This window comes from Helobdella robusta (assembly GCF_000326865.2).
Source record: "Helobdella robusta unplaced genomic scaffold HELROscaffold_17, whole genome shotgun sequence".
NCBI lineage: Eukaryota > Metazoa > Annelida > Clitellata > Rhynchobdellida > Glossiphoniidae > Helobdella > Helobdella robusta.
The window spans coordinates 3,059,893-3,079,773 of record NW_008703942.1 but is presented as its reverse complement, the minus strand read 5'-3'; the positions used below and the strand labels follow the sequence as shown (position 1 = coordinate 3,079,773).

General features: G+C 33.1%; 2 protein-coding genes across 2 annotated transcripts; one reads left to right on the top strand and one right to left on the bottom strand.

The window, feature by feature from the left end:
• Positions 1-480: 480 nt before the first annotated feature.
• On the bottom strand, positions 481-7,524 carry HELRODRAFT_76119 (hypothetical protein; the record flags this gene model as incomplete). The annotated part of the gene is made up of 11 exons (XM_009016143.1): positions 481-594; positions 859-1,014; positions 1,416-1,492; positions 5,185-5,296; positions 5,398-5,546; positions 5,718-5,830; positions 6,096-6,176; positions 6,383-6,501; positions 6,655-6,718; positions 7,195-7,262; positions 7,453-7,524. Coding segments are annotated over 11 exons (1,125 nt in total), but the record flags the coding sequence as incomplete, so codon positions are not given.
• Positions 7,525-15,350: 7,826 nt separating this feature from the next.
• HELRODRAFT_75983 (hypothetical protein) lies at positions 15,351-16,169 on the top strand (the record flags this gene model as incomplete). Its single annotated transcript, XM_009016142.1, has 2 exons — positions 15,351-15,666; positions 15,757-16,169. 2 exons carry the CDS (start codon positions 15,351-15,353, stop codon positions 16,167-16,169), a joined length of 729 nt encoding a protein of 242 aa, XP_009014390.1.
• Between the last annotated feature and the right edge of the window lie 3,712 nt (positions 16,170-19,881).

The window sequence follows — 19,881 nt, the reverse complement described above, 5'->3', positions numbered from 1 at the left end:
AATTAATAACGTTTAATACATTTCTAACAACTATTTATATATATTATGAAGAATTTAATTATGAAGAATTTAAATATTATAAATTATGTGAAAATTTAAAAATAATGTAAAAATTCTCTGATCTCATTGTGCACTGCATAAGCTACCTACATTTTTTGTTTGTTTTTTTCAACCCTTTAATCAATTTACATATTTACTTATACCTTGAGAATTTTAAAATCTGGCAAAATATGGTATTTAAAATGAGCAGACACAAACAGACAGACAGACAGATAAATAAAAAAGACATGACATGTTTATTAAGTTACGGCCGCAGTCCGAGTTAATTTTTTCCATAAAGATTAAAAGTTTAATAGTTCATTTTCTAAAAATATAAATACAACCGTACAATACAAATTCCTAAGCAGTGCGAAGTAAAAATGGTTTAAGTTATCAGTAGGTTAATTAATCGATTATTTAATTGATTAACTAATTGATTAACTAATTGATTAATTGATTGATTAATTGATTGAATGAATGATATACTAACTTGATTGCATTTACCCATTCAGCCTTTTCCTCTCCAGTTGAAGCTGACATACGGTAAACATTGTGCTTGCCTGTACAATGTCGTTTTTATATTTTTAATGTCATTGTTAATTGTTAACAAATGTCAGTCACAAACCACGCACACACACACACACACACACACACACACACACACACACACACACACACAGACACACATATATATATATATATATATATATATATATATATATACATACATATATATATACATATATATACACATACACACACACTAACAGTGAGTCAAAACCAGCCAAACGCAAAAACATACATACACACAACAGCAACTGAACCTTCAATAACTTTTCCTTCAGCATCAGTCTTGCACGCCTTGATGACGTCATTACTGGTTGAGTACAACTCGAAACAGTGGGTCTTGCCCTTGTCCATCACGTCTCGAACTTGTACCCTCTCAAGAGGAATGATACCTTTTGGTTCTTTGTCCTTTTAATGAAAATCGTTAAAACGTTCGTATTGAACTAACTTCCACAAAAGTTATAAAACTAGGACAATTAGTACTAATACAATAGCTACTACACCCATCGCCACAGCTAAAACTACTACCGCTATCATGATCATTACTAACATTACACCAACTAACTGCCACACTACTGTTACTGATGCTGCTTCTACTACTGCTACTACCACTACTACTACTACTACTGCTACTACCACTACTACTACTACTACTACTGCTACTGCTACTGCTACTACTACTACTGCTACTACTGCTACTACCACTACTACTACTACTACTACTACTACTACTACTACTACTACTACTACTACTACTACTACTACTACTACTACTACTACTACTACTACTACTATTACTACTAACTAACAGTAGTGTATTGGAAGTAGTAGAGGCAGTTGTCATTCAATATGAACCAGCGTCTTTTCCATGACTTGTACCTTCCACCTGGTGAATGGAAATCGAAATTGAACTAATTTGATTATTAATTAATTTAATTAATTAATAAGTTAATAAGTTATTTATTTATAAAAATGAATTGAATGAAATTAAAACAAATAAAATAAATAATGAAAATGTATGAATACAAAATAAACTTAAATTCTACAGAGTAAATGTGCAAACATCCCGAACGTATGGTAAAAAGAATGTTAGAGTTAAAAAAACGTAAATGTGTAACTACAACAACAACGAACAACGACAACAACAACAACAACGACGACAACAACAACAACGACGACAACAACAACAGCAGCAGCAACGACAACAACAATAATATGTGATATAATATAAGGAAATGACGATTTAAATGATGATGTGGTGCAGATGTCAACGCTGACAACAATAAGTGATAATAAGGAAAAAGATAACAATCTCAGAGTAAAATCCTAACAATTATGATTAAACCAATGGAAAAATTAAAACACTGACGACTAGGAACACTTGGGTGGAAGATGTTTATGGATTAGAGAATTTAAAACTAATTTTTACAATGATGATGAACAAAGTAGAGATGATGATTGATGATTGTAATTAGTGAGAATGATGATGATGATAAATCTTTGACAACAGTCATAATAATAACAGTGATAGCGAGGACGACGATGATGATACTATTTAAAAAAAGGTTGAAGATTGTGGTGATGTGGTGATGGTAAGAGCCTCAGACGACGAAAATTGATGAAAAAAACCGATGTGATCGGCGGTAAGTGTCCAACTCTTTAAACTAAATCCAACAAAATAAAACCCAAACTGCATACAGTATTTGCAAGCAAAATAGTGAAAACGACGACAATAATGACATCAATCAATGGCAGAAACACAGACCGCCATTATCCTCATTACCATTCCCTCCTACATAGCATCGGTAGCAGCCGAACCAACAAGCAAACATATTTCATGCTGTACCTAGCAAGCTAGCATAGCAAAGTGCAGACGGCAAACTCAAAAATAAAGCATTCGCATATATATATCTTATATATATATATATATATATATATATATATATATATATATATATATATATATATATATATATAAATTAGCAATGGTGATAAAAAACGGCACTGATAACGGGGTCGACAGCAGAAATGATGATAAAAATAAAAATAATAACTGTCATAGCATTAGCCGCCAGCTGATAAGAATAATGATAAATTGGAAAAAAGTTCTATAAGGGCAATGATGACACAAGCTGGCAACAACAATACTACAAATAAAATGACCCAAATCAGCTGGTGATAATAATTGCAAGAATACCACCATCAGATATGAGATGAGCATGACCAACGGATGAATTTTAAATAACTAATGAGATGTGGTGGGGCGTGGATGGTGAGCATTCTAGTGAACATGCAGGTGATAACTGCGACGATGACGACGATGATGAAGATGACGATGACAACCAACTACATGAACAGGCTTTTAAATAATGACATCAGTGACGATGACAACCAGCACATATATGTGGTGATAAAATGTGAGAACAAAAAAATTAATCATATGCAAGGATTAAATGAAAAAAACGAACAAAGTTAAATAACGTACATGTTAAAAGTAAAATCCTGATTATATTATTATTAGCCACACAGACTGCTGTAAAACAATTAACTGATATTTCAGTGATGACCTTTCAATTCTAAGCCATTTCATTCTATGATAACATCACCATCGTCATTATTAGTATTATTACTACCGCTCTATACATTTGTAGTAAAAAAAAATACTATTGACACTATCCAAAAAATTAGTAACAAACAACTACTACACAACTACAATTAGTGAACCAACAATTAACACCCAGCATTTGTGTAAGGCAATTAACGGAAAACGTGTGAAATCACTAAGAAGAGTGAACCCTCAACATTTAACTAATTTCATTTGAAACTAATTACACACACAGCACGTGCACACACACAGACACACACACACATCTACTCATGCACATGCATGCGTGCATGCTGGCTGGCTTTGATAACCAACAAAAGAATAAACAAACAGACAAACAAATAAATAAATAAAATAAAATAAACTTAATTATAATAGTGCAAACAATGCAAACCACAAAAACACCAGGCATTAGTTACCAAGCAATATCACATTCATGCATGGACTCACTGAGTTTTGAAGCTCCTATCAACGAACCGACAAATGGATGAACAGAAAAAAAGAGATTTTAAATAAATAATACAATAAAAATTAATAACATATTTGTAAATGCCTTGGATGTATTGATATTGTTTTAAATAGATAAAAAAAACTCAAGCTGAGAGAAAAATGAACACCTATGGCATCACTGATGTTTAACTTTAACTGAAATATCATTTAGAAAAAATTGGAATATAAGAGGAGATGACACTGATAAAGACAAAGAGTAATGTATAAGTGAATGAGTAAGCAGGAATGAAATAAGAAGAAAAAATTAAGAAATCAAACACGCTGAGAGGTTGAGATGGGGAGGGATGGAAGATTAACATCATCATCCTCATCAGCAGCAGCAAAATGGTAAAAACGCAGTTATACTGACGTCATTTATGAAACATCACCCTTATGTAAACGTCCCCGATGGCCAAATTACTCCCTTTTAAATATAAGCGTTATGCATTCATTCATGTCTGCATTAATTTTGAAGTATAGTTTGACACCCCAAACCTACTCAATGAAATGAATAATTAGCTGCAATATTTGATTATAACTCAAATATCCATCCATCCAGATCATAATACTTAAGCCTGAAATCATCATTTATATGGAAATAGTTTTAGTAGTTAGAGAATTAGAATTAAGTAGAACCTTGGCGACAAAAAAATCTCATGGTCACACACTATGCAGTCCTATGTAATTATAATTATATATTATTATTATTATATGTATACCTATATATATATATTATCTAATTATTATCACATTACAGTTGGCTTAGCACGTGGTTGATGAATGGCGTTGAGGATGTAACTAACTAGATAATCTGTAACTCTTAACGTGAAGTAACCTTTTATTAATTTAATATTATTAATTTATTTATTTTTATTATAGTTATTATTATTATCATTACCACAAATCGCCATCATCACGATTATTATTATGGTCACAGAAGAGCAATTAATATTATGTTTAATGCGATTGGCGTTACTAAATTATCCGGAAATATATTACTAATATTTTTTTTTCACACACGCACACAAACACGCACACGCACACACACGCACGAACTATATGATATGCAAGTATTTAATTACATACCTCTTAGGGTAATAATATTATTATAATTTTTTTATTACCATTAATCTTGAACCAGCTGAATAACTCCCTAACTGAATAGGTGAATAAACTCAAATGCCATCTATAATGTCAAGATTCATTGACCTCTGATGGCAGTACCATTATAACCATCATCATATAACCATCATCATATAACCACTGATAGATCGTTACCCCCTAACTTTTCATTATCCTAAGCATAATAACTGGCGTCATCAACATTTCGGCCATCATCACCAACGTGAACTGCACTCATGGTAGTCGTCATACGCTGTTGTTATCATTAGGACTATTATTATCATTAACGCCATCATCAACATCATCACTATCGTATTCAATATCACATCTACCACCATCATCTTCAACGTCGTCATCGTCACCTTGTTTCCAGAGCCAGCCTTCTTTAACAGGGTTGAAGAAAGTGTGCATAAGGTCGTTGCCATCGTCTTCCGGGATTTTGAAGGGCTCTTTTTTGATGCTATCGTACAAATTCTGTTTGGAGAAAATGATGACAATATGGTGAAGATTTTGACGATAGCGTTTCTAAAATCATGTACACCATCACATACATCAGCTTCATTATCTTCACTCACTGCGAGAAGTTCTTGAGGTAAATCTTTGCCATTGTCAATGCCCCTGTTCATGGTGATGAACCGATCAACCGTCATCTTCTCCTTGACACTGGGGTTGTGCAGACTCGTGTTCAGCATGATGATGGAGAACGACAGGACGAAGCAGGTGTCTATGTGAGTATTTTATAAAATTATAAGAAGGTCTCTAAACACACACACACACCTCAATTACTGACAGTGACATGCATAGCATACGTAGATATAAACATACATTTACATGCACACACACACACACAGATGTATAAACAAACATGCAAGCATGCATGCATATGTGAATGTACCTGTACAGCTGAAGACTTGTGGATTGAGTTCGCAGTACCTCTGGGCAAAACATTCCATCATTCTGTCTATTTTCTGTGCCTCTCCAGGAAGTCTAAAACTCCATAGGAATTGTCTGCGGATGCGTTTGAATGTTAGTGCAGGCATGTGTGTGTGTGTGTGTGTGTGTGTGTGTGTGTGTGTGTGTGTGTGTGTGTGGGTGTGTGTGTGTGTGCATGTTAATTATTTATTTATTTAATGTCCTAACTATCATCGCTAACGCCATCACAACCATCATCATCATCATCATCATTCTTATCATCATCATCTTCCTCATCATCATCATCCTCATCAACAAAATCAGTGAATTATAAGAAATCGCAAAGATATTGGAAGCAAACCTCAATGCCTGCACAAGTATCGTGTCAGAAAATTCATGCAGGTTGACAAAGGACTTCAGTACATCGATGTTGAAGTCGTTCCTGGTCGAATGTGTTCTCATATTAAACTATAACTCAAAACCAATGTTCATGACATCATGGCAGATTGATAAAACTAACAATAATTTCGTATAATTACAAATTTACAAAGTAAAACTATTTAATTATTTAAAAATTTCTTGAAAAATGCATTGAACAATTTATGAAAAAAAAAAGATTAAAAAAACACACAATAACAAAAATCTAACTTCTCCCCGAGATAATCCCCGATGGCGGTCTTGTTGAGTCCCTCACCTTTGAAGAGAAACTGTGCCACATCATCAGCTGTGTTCTGCAGTAGCTCGTGTTCAATCAAGTATTCTATACCCTGTAAATCGTTCAACATAACGTACGCTACACACAGTCAGTACACATACAGCTTGATCAACTTACATCCATCATATGTTTGCAATATCTTAAATGATATCACTACGTAAGAAAATTAAATCATTAGAATAATTATTTAGAAAGAAGGTAGTACTTTTTTGGGGTCCATGTTGAATTTCTTGCGACCAGTCGATAAATGTTTCTTTCTTGGGTTACTCCTATAAATTTTTCGTGCAATGTAGGGTGAAAAAAATCCTCTACAGAACATAGCACATACTATATGTCATACATGGTCTATGTTACATGTCACATTAAGATTAGACATGCAACACGTTATATAACACGAACCAAGATATAAACATCACATCACTTCTTACTCTAAATGAGGAAACAAGCAAAATCAGCTCCATGGTTTCAAATAATTTGAAAAATGATTTTTTGGAGTTTGAAAAAAATGTATGTAGAAGAAGCCACCAATTATTTCAATATTTCAATACTAAAAGATCTGCATATTATGCTGGATTCAAATAAAAATTTAAAACTTTCAACTAGATAAAAAAAATGAAAATGGTCTTTGCCAAAGCAACTGATCTTAGGCGAAGCATAACATCTGAAATTGGCGCAGTTGTTTATAAGTTTCCTCAAATAAAAATAAAAAAATTAACATAACATGCAAGTGAGAAATTTAATTTACTTTTCATCGCACAACACTTCCAAGTTGTCAATCTGAGATACGACATCAGCGATTTCATCTTTCAATTGCTGGCAAAAAAATATGATTTTATTGTTATTTACATAGAAAAGTGAATAAAATAATTATTAATAATAAATTTGTTTTGAAAGTGACTACTAATATTTTAGATAAAAATAATAGATAAAAATAAATTAATTTTGAAATAAATTTCCAAAAAAACTATCAAACAATTTATGATATATTAAAAATAATCAATACCTCAATCTCCAATAATATCTGTGCCTTTTTTCTTCTAATTTGAATAAGGTTTTCTTGCTCTTCTGCTGTCAATGTATCTGTATGTTCTGTAAATCAGAAATGAAAAATGTGATGAAGAAATAGAGATAAAACATTATTTATGAAATGATATCTCATGATTTTCATATATATATATTTTCATGGGTTTTCTCAACAAACATTGACAAATTCTATCTCTCTTTCTTATCTATTCTTCTTTTCTCTATCTCTGCAATCCCAGCTCCAATAATGTTCAACTGACTAAAAATAAAATTAGGCTACTATTGGCCATGGCTATGCCATGGTTAATGAATAAGTATTTAAATTTAATTAAGCCATTTTAAGGACAAGTACAAAAACAAAAAAGATTGATTGAATATTAATTTTACTACTAAAGCTTGTGAATCCTAGTTTAGAGTCTTCTCATGAGTTTTTTAGGATTTAATTAAGACAATGAGGTCATAAAACGTTGATAAAAAAAACTCTACCTACATACAAAATCTTTGTAATCAACAAAATATATATTTCAGACAGAATAATAACATTTTCTTTCTAAAACGAATTTTGTTGTGTACCTGTAAGAAGGCAACAGCGACTGAGAAAGAAAAGAATTCAGTTTGAAGGGGTAAATACCGCATTGACAATTGACAGAATAAGAATAGCATAACATAACTCAATAACTGATAACTGCATCCATAACTTAGCCTCCTACACCATACTGTGGCCACGAACCGGAACTTTCAGTTTTAAATATAAAAATTTCGATATAAAATTATTTAAATATGAAACTACCTGGCATGGCTTTATTATCTTGCATATCAATCTATTCAATAATTGATATGATACACAAATTTAGTTATTTATCCATTTATTTACTAAATCGGCCATGTTTACAAATTTTGACGAAGGGGTGCCAACACAAAAAAGATTCAAAAGTATCGTAAAATTTTCCAAAAATCGATTCAATTCGTTACATCAGCGTTTTATTCTATATGCATTAATATGAACCTAATTAAAATTAATTTATTCAATTATTTTCTATATAACTTAAATGATATTTAATAAGGCATAAAAGTTTTAGTACTTCCTAAATTTTTATGAAATAATTTATGCGAAATTTATGGTTTTTTAACGTTACTCCCGTGTAATCCCATGACTTTATTTCCTAAAAAAAATCATTCGTTCAAAAGTTTTATAGATTTTATATGGACATTTTTATAATGTATATTTTAACGTAATACTTTTTAGCGTATTATGTGACCAGGTAACTCAGAAGGTTACTCGTCCTGAACTTTGTGATTTGGTTGGAGGCAGGCAAGAATCTTCTTTCTGTGCTTACTTTAAAAATCTGATTCGTCTACTAATCTACTTTATTTAAACGCTACTTTCCCATCCCGGCCATCCATTTCTCGGCAGATCCTGCAACATTTTTCGACTATTTTCTTAATTTAAGTTTAATAAACATGAGCCACTTGAGTTACCACGACTGTACGTTCAAACTCAGAATTAAACAAATTTTATAAATCTGTCCATTATTCAATAAATACTTCTTTGCACATTTTTTTATTCTTTTCTCTATATTTCTCTCTATATTTCTAAAATCTACTGGTTAGTATTTTCTCCTCTCTCCCTTCTCTGAATTAATTTTCTCTCTCTCTCTCTCTCTCTCTCTCTCTCTCTCTCTCTCTCTCTCTCTCTCTCTCTCTCTCTCTCTCTCTCTCTCTCTATCTCCATCTCCATCTCTCTCGTTTATTTTTCACATCTTCTCTCTCCTATTCTCTTTCTATTTTTTGTCACATTTTCTTCAACCGCAAAGCAGCTTCCTTTTTTCTTATGAAACAAAGCCTGACTAACCTCGGATCAACTTGTCAATTAATGAGTTCGTTGGAGCATGCCATGAAAATAAATCAACACATAACGATAGGAATATATGCAGATATTCTTATGCACATTCAAAAGCATACAGTCGGACATCAATAGTCACAAAATATACACACACACATACACATGTGCAAGTGATTGATTATAGAAACATTAACAAACGTACAAATGAATGAATATTCACCGAAAACTAAAAAATATAAACATTCTAGTACACATATTAGCATATATAACCACATGTACGCTTATGTCTGGAAAATAGGCTGGCACATACAGGCACTTGTAGGAACGCAAAACTACACGCAATAAAAGATAAATACGCACGTGAGCAAGTAGACGCGCGTCCTACACTCCCACAAATGCATATATCGATTACACCGTAAACGAACGCAATTTCAACTCGCACTTCCAAACGCGCAAACAAATATTTATTCTCATAAAAAAGACCATTCAATTTTCGCTCAAGAGTAATTTCAATACTATCATAAATTCATCACAATACATATAGTAATCACGCACACATACACATATACATAAACACAAACACACGCACACACGCACACACACACACACGCATATATATATATATATATATATTGTATATATATATATATACATATATATACATATGTTTCATAGAAGATTGTTGTTCGATGGATGTATATATAAGTTGCGTGTGTTTTGAGATGGAGGCAAAAATGTACTTGATGCTGTTGGTCTAAAGTCGGTTTAAAGTCGGTCTAAAGTTGGTCTAATGTCGGCCTAAGTCGGTCTAGAGGCGTGACGCGTTAATTTTATGTTGGGTTTTGTGGCTTTGTATTTAAAAAATTGCTAATAACAATAAATTTAATAAGAATTATAATTTTTTAATTTATTAATTAATTAAAGTGCAGAAAATAATATTTAAACCAGTTAACGCGAGATTTTATTGATTAAATTGATATTAATATAATTAAAATATTTATTTAAAAAGAACTTTCCAAGAACCTAGTAAAATATATAAATATGAAAAAAAGGTAAATTTGAATATTGTTGTTGTTCTTATTGTTTTTATTATTTTTAACAACAATATTTGTTCATTTTTACGTACAAATACCTTATAATTATATGTTAAAAATTTGAAAAAAAAATAATTAAGAAGAAAATCTTTAATAAAATGTTTGAACAATTAATTGAGAACAATGTGGCCACCTATGTAATCGAGGTGCAACAGAAAACTGGTGCGTTCAAATACAAATGCTTATAATAGCATTGTATGTGTGTGTGTATGCTTGTGTGTTTGTGTGTATGCTTGTGTGTGTATGTGCGCGCGAGCGCCAATGAGTTTGCACAAATACATGCACACAAACAAACAAACACATACATACATACATACATACATGTATGTGCATATATATAAACATACAAACACATGCATGAACGCATGCATTTTATAAAAATAAAAAATATAAGCGCTTATGCATTTGGCAGAATGTAAACAAACATTTTTTGAAGAATTATACCGATCTCGAATCATGATCAAACAAAAAAAAACAACCCACCCGTTGAGAGAGCGGTTGAACTTACCGATGGATGAATGAAAGCATAGATGCTTTGAAATGCGGAAGATTAAGAAGCAAAGAAATTAAATAAATAGCAAATTGAGAATTGTAAGAATTGCATTAAATGAAATAAAAGAGATTTAGTAGTAATGTAAAGTATTGAAATGTTTGATCGTAGGCAGAGTTATGTTCACACAAACAAAACGCACGCAAAATATTCTCACATGCAAAAATAAACTCAATAGAAAAAAGGTAAAGAAAGAGAAATGCATGAACGTACAACTGAATGGCATGGAATGGGTTTGCAAGACCCGCGTTCATTCATCAACTATTGCTCCGTTTATCCATCCAATCAGCCGTCCATTCAACCAACCAACCATCCTGCTATCCATCCATCTGTCGATCCATTCAACCAACTAACCATCCGCTCATTTATTTATTCATCAATCCATCCGTACAATCATTCATTCAATTCTATATCTTTCTTTTTCTTTCTGTTTGTTTCCATCAGCAGTTGTAAATGTTGAATACATTTCGTTCTTTGTGGGTGCTGGGTGCGACTCTGACGGACAGCAGAACGTTGCAGAAATAATTTAACAAACAATTCAACTAATGTGTAGAAATTGAGCAAATCAATGTGTAAACAACTCATATAAAACGTTATAAATCACGAGGATGTGTATGAACATGAATGTATGCATATAAATGAAAGTGGGAGGAGTTATAAGAGGTCATATTTTGAGGAGCAGTGTTTGCAGTCCTGCGTAGTCCACATTCAGGAGAGAGAGAGAGAGAGCGAGAAAGTGAGTAAGAAAAGAGGCAAATGTCAAACGCCATTCATTTATATCCCTTTTGAACTTTGACCCGATCCTAATCGATAGTAACGTGACATATTTTCCGATGCTCTTATTGGTTATCGACGTTTAGCTTATGTTGCGTTGTATGCAAGTGTGTGAGTTGAGTGTTGTGTATGAATTTGTATGTGATGCTGCTGATGAAGGATTATTAATGGATGCTCAAGATGCATTCGTCGGTTTTTTCTGTTGTGTTGTTATTTTTGATGTTTGTTGTTTTTGTGTTGCTGCTGCTGTTTTGTTGTTGCTGTGTTGTTTCACAGATGTTGCAGTACACCAGTGGTTTGCATTTCTGGAGTTTGAGCGGTGCAAGAATCTTTTAGTTTGGCTTGAAATGTTAGTTCGAATGAGTTGATGCATGTTGTGTGTGTGTGTGTGTGAGTGAGTGTGTGTGTGTGAGTGAGTGTGCGTGTGTGTGTGTGAGTGTATGTGTGTGTGAGTGAACTGAAAGTTGCTGCAATGCAATCACGTACATATTCACCTCATACACACGTACGTTTCTTACGGTAACTATTTATTTTCCAGCAACAAAGAGTAACTAAAAAACTATAAGATCAGTTAGTAAACAATAAGATGAGCAATGCAAACAAGCAAACACTAGAGATAAACAGCGCAAACATTCAAACAATTCTAACACAAACATACAAACGGCCTAGACAAACAAACAAGACAAACAAACAAGACAAACGCGCAGAGAACATAAACAACAAATAGACACATTTTATTAAGTACGTTAGTTAAGTGAACTTGCATTAAAAACTGAACGAAGCCGATAAGGGCTCTTTTTATTGGATTACACAAACATTCTATATGTGCTATCCGTGCGTGTGTTTGCCTTCCACGCTCATGGAAAACTGAAAAACAAAAAAAAAGCTTATACAAAACTCTTGTCGCTTTTTCATCTCTCTCTTTCCATATATGTGTGTGTGTTTTGTGTATGTACGTGTGTATGTATGTACTAATGTCGCACTCTATATATATGTGTTGTCTGTGTGTATGTACATATGTATGTATTTACTAATGTCTCTCTCTCTCTCTCTCTCTCTCTCTCTCTCTCTAAATATATATATATATGTGTGTGTGTGTGTGTGTACGTGTGCACGTGTGTGTGCATGTACTAATGTCTATCTCAGCGAATACTTGTATGTTCAACTTGACAAACTGTGAAATGAAATATCTGATTGAATTTTTTACGATTTCTTTCTGCCTATGTACTTGTACCGTGCGCTCGTGTCTGCTTGTTTCGTGCAAACCCAACCATCGCTGTTGTAGTAAATACTTTTGTACATCTACGTTTGTTTATATGTATGCTTGTATGTGTGTTTGTTTGTATGTGTGTTTGTGTGTACGCGTGTTTGTGTGTATACGCATGCTTAGGTGTATGATTGTTTGCTTTTACGTTTTTGTTCGCATTCATTTATATGCATTTACAATGCACGGACTCGCGCAAACGTGTATGATTTAATTTATGAATGTATGTATCGATTTGAATCTTTGTAAGTTATTCGTTCACGAGATTACTTTTTTGGTTATATCATGATTGAAATTAATCGTGAGCGAGTGACTGCGTTCCTTCGATAAATTCAACGTCCGCCCTCAACCTCGCTGGCATAAATTTACTACATTCCACTTTTATAGTGGCTTCATTATTAAATTTCTTGCGATATGTTGCTGCTTATTTGCTTGAGGATCTTCATAAATATTTTTAAACGACCTAAGTGGTATAATCTAAATCACTGCTGCAACTTATCTTTATCTCGCCCCGACGATAATTTGTTGAAAACCGATGATCGTGGCTCGATGCATTTGCATAGCTATGTTCGGATTTGTGTGGATGAGATTTTTAGTAATTTAAAAATATTTTATTGCCATATTCAAGCTCTATGACTTTTTTTCATAGTTCTTTGAGAGAAAATAATTTTTTTTGGTTTGTATTTGCGATTGTTTGTTTTGTTGTTTAATCAATTACTTCAAATCAAAGTTTTGCAAAAGCCATTCATTACATGATTAAAAAATTAGTGTTCTCGCATTTTTTTCTGATTCAAACACAAAATTTCATCACCAAACAATAACTTATTTAGTCAAACTCGCACACACACACACACACACGCACGCACACATATATAATAATAGATATATCACATTTTCGTTATTTGAGTCTAATTACAAATGTAGAGATACGTTTGCATGTGTAATTCTCGCATGCCTGTAAATATGTATGTTTGCCAACAATTGAATGTTATTGATCACTGTTCCACCTTTGAAAAACATGCATCCACATACACAACAGTCAGACTTATTTAAATATATACAAATACATATAAATACACATACTAATGTAATTATATATGCATGCAGTCATAGAGTCAGGTACAGACATACATTCCTTTGCAGTTTCACCGTCTTCAACGTATTTAACACGCAAAATTGATAACAAGTCAAAAGGCACTAGACTTTTCAATAAGAATGCCCTTTTTATTATTAACTATCAACATTATAAAAAATTAAACTAAATAAAATTAAAGTTGTTTCTCTTTATACACACACACACACACACACACACACACACACACACACACACACACACACACACACACACACACGCCACACACGCACACATAAGCAGGCAGACGCACTGAACTGATACACTTTATATGTGCCAACTGCCAACAATATGCATTTGTTTATTTAAAGCATTATGACGAAATGAACATGCTTCTAACAAAGCCAACAAATCTTTTTTAAATTTTTTTCCAGGATGATGACACGTCTGAAAAGCATCTTGAACTTCATTTTAGAAATATTTCCTCCCAAAATAGCAGTCATCTGGTTTTGGGTGACGATTTCAATGACGTTCTACTGTGGTGTGTCCCACGTTCTACCCGTCATATACAAGGAAGATGACGATTGGTGCCTGGTGACAGCAAAAATACTGAGCTTCTTTTTTATATGTCAGATGATAGTCAACTGGTTCTGCATTCGGTTGATCTCGTCACGGCATAGGCCGACTTACCAGCAGCAATATAACAAACATCTATACTTGAACGATATTGATGGCTTTGAAATCGATTTCGACCAAATGAAACCTAAGCCCTCTACTTTGAAGAACACGGAAAACTGTACTCTGCCGTTAACTGGGATTCGTCCTGTAGGCAGTAGCAATAAAATGCAGTGGGATCACCATACCATGATCCTAATGCCGTTGAGTGATGGAGAGTTTTGCTTCATTAAATCGAACGAAGTCTTGAAAAATAATTCAGATGAGGTTAATCGGTTAATTAATAGAGGTGACGACGTTAATGTAATAACTTTGGGGTTTAACAATGCTGATCCAAAACAACTTAATAAAGAAGAATGTCTGAATTTATTAATAAAAAAGAAATTATTGTCAAAAATTATAGCCAACAAATATCCAACTCACTATTTTCAGAACAATGTAAACGATGTTGATTGCACGTCACATCCAGGGAAAATTCAAGATTCTGTCATAGTCGATATGACAAGTTATGATGTAGAATATAAGAGTTTTATCGCTGGTCACCCTTACAATGCACACATTCTAAACGGCAATAGACAACTCAACTACTCGGAAGCTATTCAGATGATGCCTTGTGACGCAACCTCAAATAAAAATGGAAATAAAGTCGTAGTTTATCATTATTGGTCGTGGAGGCCGTGTCATTATTGTGGAATCGTGAGGCCCCCGAGGTCGCATCACTGCAAGTTGTGTCGATGCTGCGTGCTGAAGAGAGATCACCACTGCTTCTTCGCTACCAACTGCATCGGCTTGAACAATCAGCGACATTTTGTTGTTTTCTTGTTCTGGACCTGTTGTGCAATCACATTTTGTTTGATTCATTCCGCACTATACTTGTTCACCAGATGCGTTTCTAATGAAAACTGCGTTGATGTCAATAGCTGTGGCGGGAATGGAAGCTCAAATAAAATTGAAGAGAAAAGTGAAACTGAAAGTGACTTAGAAAAAAACGGAATTTTTGGATGTCTTTCAGATGTTGTACTGCCGATGACTGTGGTGAAGATGATTCGGGGTAAGTGTACTCTGATGGATCTTGGACTGGTTGTCGTTCTCTATTCATTAGTTTGGTTTTCATTCGTATGCGGAACATTTTTTATCGAACAACTGAAATTAATATTATCAAATCTGACACCTTTTGAGAAAGAAAGAGGCATTGGCATCATTACCAGCGAAAATAAAACAAACGAGGTCAATTCTTCACAATTCCATTACGCAATCAACCGAGCTATCAAATACATCAATCAATGGAATAAAAGTTTTTTTTGGGTTTTCGGAAAACACTGGATGCTAAATTTTTTCCTACCTCTTCATTTTATCTACCCGTGCCCAGAGGATGGTATGAGTTGGAAAAGCGTTGACTTCTGCATAGGATCTTCGAGAGCTTAGGCAAAGGAAACTTTCTTTTCATTTCACTGACATACATAATTTTTCTTTCCTACAAAACATTAAATGTTTATATATAATTTTTTACGCTGATTTTAAATCTGAAAACCGTTTTGCCCTTTTCCACTGCGTTCCAAAGAAAAAGGCTGATAACCTTTTATGTAAATGACGCATCGTTGCTTCTTGGGTCACAAATAAAACAATGGAGCATAATAGTTCCTGGTGCAAAAATATGCAACTATCGCTACAGATACTGTAAAGTAAACTTATGCAGTACTTTTGATCAGATGATAATAGTATCTGCTATTGTAATAATGTCAACAATATCCTGACACATCTCGGTCTTTAACATGAAGTTCAGGACCAGTGTCTTTTCATCGACGCATTAAAACGAGTTTAAAGTTTTAAACAAATTGCTTACTGATTTGAAATCAGAGTGCTAAAATTAACCAGAAATACATACTAGAAATACTAGAGAAAGTAAAAAAAAATTTTTTATGTCAATGTTTTCTTCTTTATGTATTATTTTATAAATTTAAATGCAATAATTGATAACGAATGTTTTGGTTCAGCAAAATGTGATCTTTATATTGAAAATACTTTCCTTATTTTGTAGTCAGAGGTATATTAAGATTTTAAAATATGCTTATAAACAAACATTTCATAATTGCAACTACCACTCAACCCAATCATGTCGAACAAGGCACAAAATCGCAAACAAGCAAACGATCAAACAAACAAACAAACAGACAGAAAAACAAACAAAGAGTTGAAACCTTTAAACTGACAGAAAACGAAGCGTGACTAAAAACATTTGCAATGATGGAGGGATGTGATTGTTCGAGCTTGATTAGACAGTTTTTATAAAGTTTTCCATTGGTGCGATTTTAGTTGGAAACCAACGTCCCGAGAGAACTCTCAAGTACAAAGTAATTACCATCCTCAATTGAATCGTTTCTTTTTAATTTAATTCATTTTTTTATCAAGCGGACAACTTTTTAAATGAAATTATTAAATGCGGTAAGCCTCTCATATACATTTATATCATTTTTAATAAAAATTTTCCTACATATTTTACGTATCTAAAATGAGCTTTTAAAACTTTCATGGACTTTTTGTACCGATTGCTTATTGAAATGTTGATATACATGCTAGCAATAACTTTTTATACTCAAAATATTAACCTCAAATTGTTACTTTCATGTATTTGTTTGAACGTGTTAGAATTATCACTTGCGCGTGTTTATACCATTTTCAATTAGCATCCACTAATTTTCTTCGAGATAGAGATTATTTATTAAATGTAATTAATGTTATTTAATGTAATTACAGTTATCTAATGTAATTATTGTTGTTTTATGGTATCTCCAAATGACACATATCACTTTTAATGAGAATCACCCAGCTATTTTTACAAACACACTTTTTATATTTATATAGCGCTGATTTCATTTTTAACAAATCCACATCTTCAAATGTTTTTCGACATTGTTTTTTGATTGTGCAAAAACAAAAGGTTGAAATTATTTAAATCTTTCAATCGATACTTTTTGTTTACCTTAAGCATATACATGAAAAAGAAAAGATAAAATGTTTTTAAATTATTTCAAACAAAAATTAAAAGAAATTGAAAACTTGTTTAATAAATCGATCAAGCGCCTAGAACTCGAGTATCGTGAACGTTTGTTGCAACACATACACACGCATACATACACACATACATAGAAAGAGAGAGAGAGAAGAGAGAGAAGGAGACAACAAGCACACACACACACTTGTACGTCTTCATGGTCTTGTGCTCCTCTCATTACTTATAAATTATTTATGCAATCACTTCATTCGTTTATTGGAAGTTTATGAATACGAGCCAACAGACAGACAGGCCTTCAGACAGGCATACAGACAGGCAGAGAGACAGACGGATTGTGTTCCAAGGTTCATATTGTTCCTTACTTCTCTTTTATATTGCCATTGTTTCACTATCAGCTTCATCCGGATTGTGTGTTTATGTCCAGACAGGCAAATTAACTCCAAAGTTCCTGTCAGTTTTTTGGTATTTGCTGTTTCATCCTAACAGCTCGCCATTTTTCATCGTTACATTACATCAACTGTTTGGTTCAATTTACTAGGAAAATTTGAAAAACTCACATTTGATTGTTTTACTTTTACAGTTGAGTAGATAGGTAGATGAGGGTATATTATGAGGAATGGATGAACGAACGAATAAATAAATAAATGAATGAATAAATGAATGAATGAATAAATAAATAAATAAACTGAAAAAGATATGCAATAACGCTTGGATGAATAACACACAGACGTGAAAATAACAATCCAACTTTCTCAAATATTCTTCGGCCTTGCGTGCGAGCAGAGATGTATGGCGCGGTATGCCTGCACGCAATTGAATTATCATCTTATCAATGCTTTTCATTAGATCGGCGATAATTGAAACTCCTATGCACGCTACAGAAGCAGATGTAGATCCTATTAAAATGGTACGCTATTCCGTTACTCCTTACATCGGTCTCGGAGTGTAACTTTTAAAATGTATGTTTATTAAACTTCCAATCAATCACTGAAATTTTGTGCAAGCAAAAACACAATGCTGGCAAATATCAAAAGATAGTGACATATGATAGTAAGATGTGATTGTTAAATATGATTGTCAGATACGACGGAAAATTATGATGGAAAGATATGGGAATAAGATGTGACGGTGCATGTAACAATTGAAGATTTCTTTTGCACTTGATCCAGGGCGAAACATCTTCCTACTATCTAACTAGCTTTCTCGTCAGGCAGACAGCTGACGTCACATGAATGATGACAAAAAAATATTTCGATCACTGAGCTGAGTGCATGAGAATGTTTCAAGATGGCCTCAACTCAAATCAATGCTCTTTGGAAATATAATTTCTTGAGAAATAAATCTATCCATGATGAATGAATGACATGGAATAAAAACCACAACTACTTCAACATTTATTATTGCTGACACAAACAAAAATTATAAAATTTAAAATTTAACAAAATCATTCCGTTTCTACTGGACAAGATTCCCAAGTTATAAATAATTAAATTTTATTATTATTATTTCTTTATTATTGTTATTATATGTATCTGATTTTATTATTATATTGTTTCATTATTATAAGTATTATTACTAATTAATCAAACTTCTAAATTTTCAAACCTTAACCAATTAAAATGTACCTGTGATTTTATACACGAGCGTAAATTTCGAAGCTGGAAATCTGGAAAAACATTTCATGGCGCGTGCGAATTTATCATTTCGTTATTAATTCAATAGCTTCGTCAACGCAGAACTGCTGAAACATCATTCCATACTCATTGCTTCTTTAAACTCTCATGCCACAAAGGCTGTAACATCCTTAATAATAATAAAAGAAACAAAAAATACATTCAAACCACACGACAGGCAAATTATACATGCACGCGCAAGCTTATACAGTGGTAGATCTAGAAAGGTTCCACTCCCAACTTCCACGTTGTCTAGATACACTAGATACATCATATACATAGATCTACATATATGCTATTTTCACTCTTCGTATAATATAACAGGAACAGCGCTATTCACCCAGTACATAAATCATTGTTCCTAATTATCAGAGTACCCAAAAAAGAGGCACATTGCGAACCAGTCTCACGTGCTTCCAAATTGGCGGAGCAATGGAAATGAACGATACAT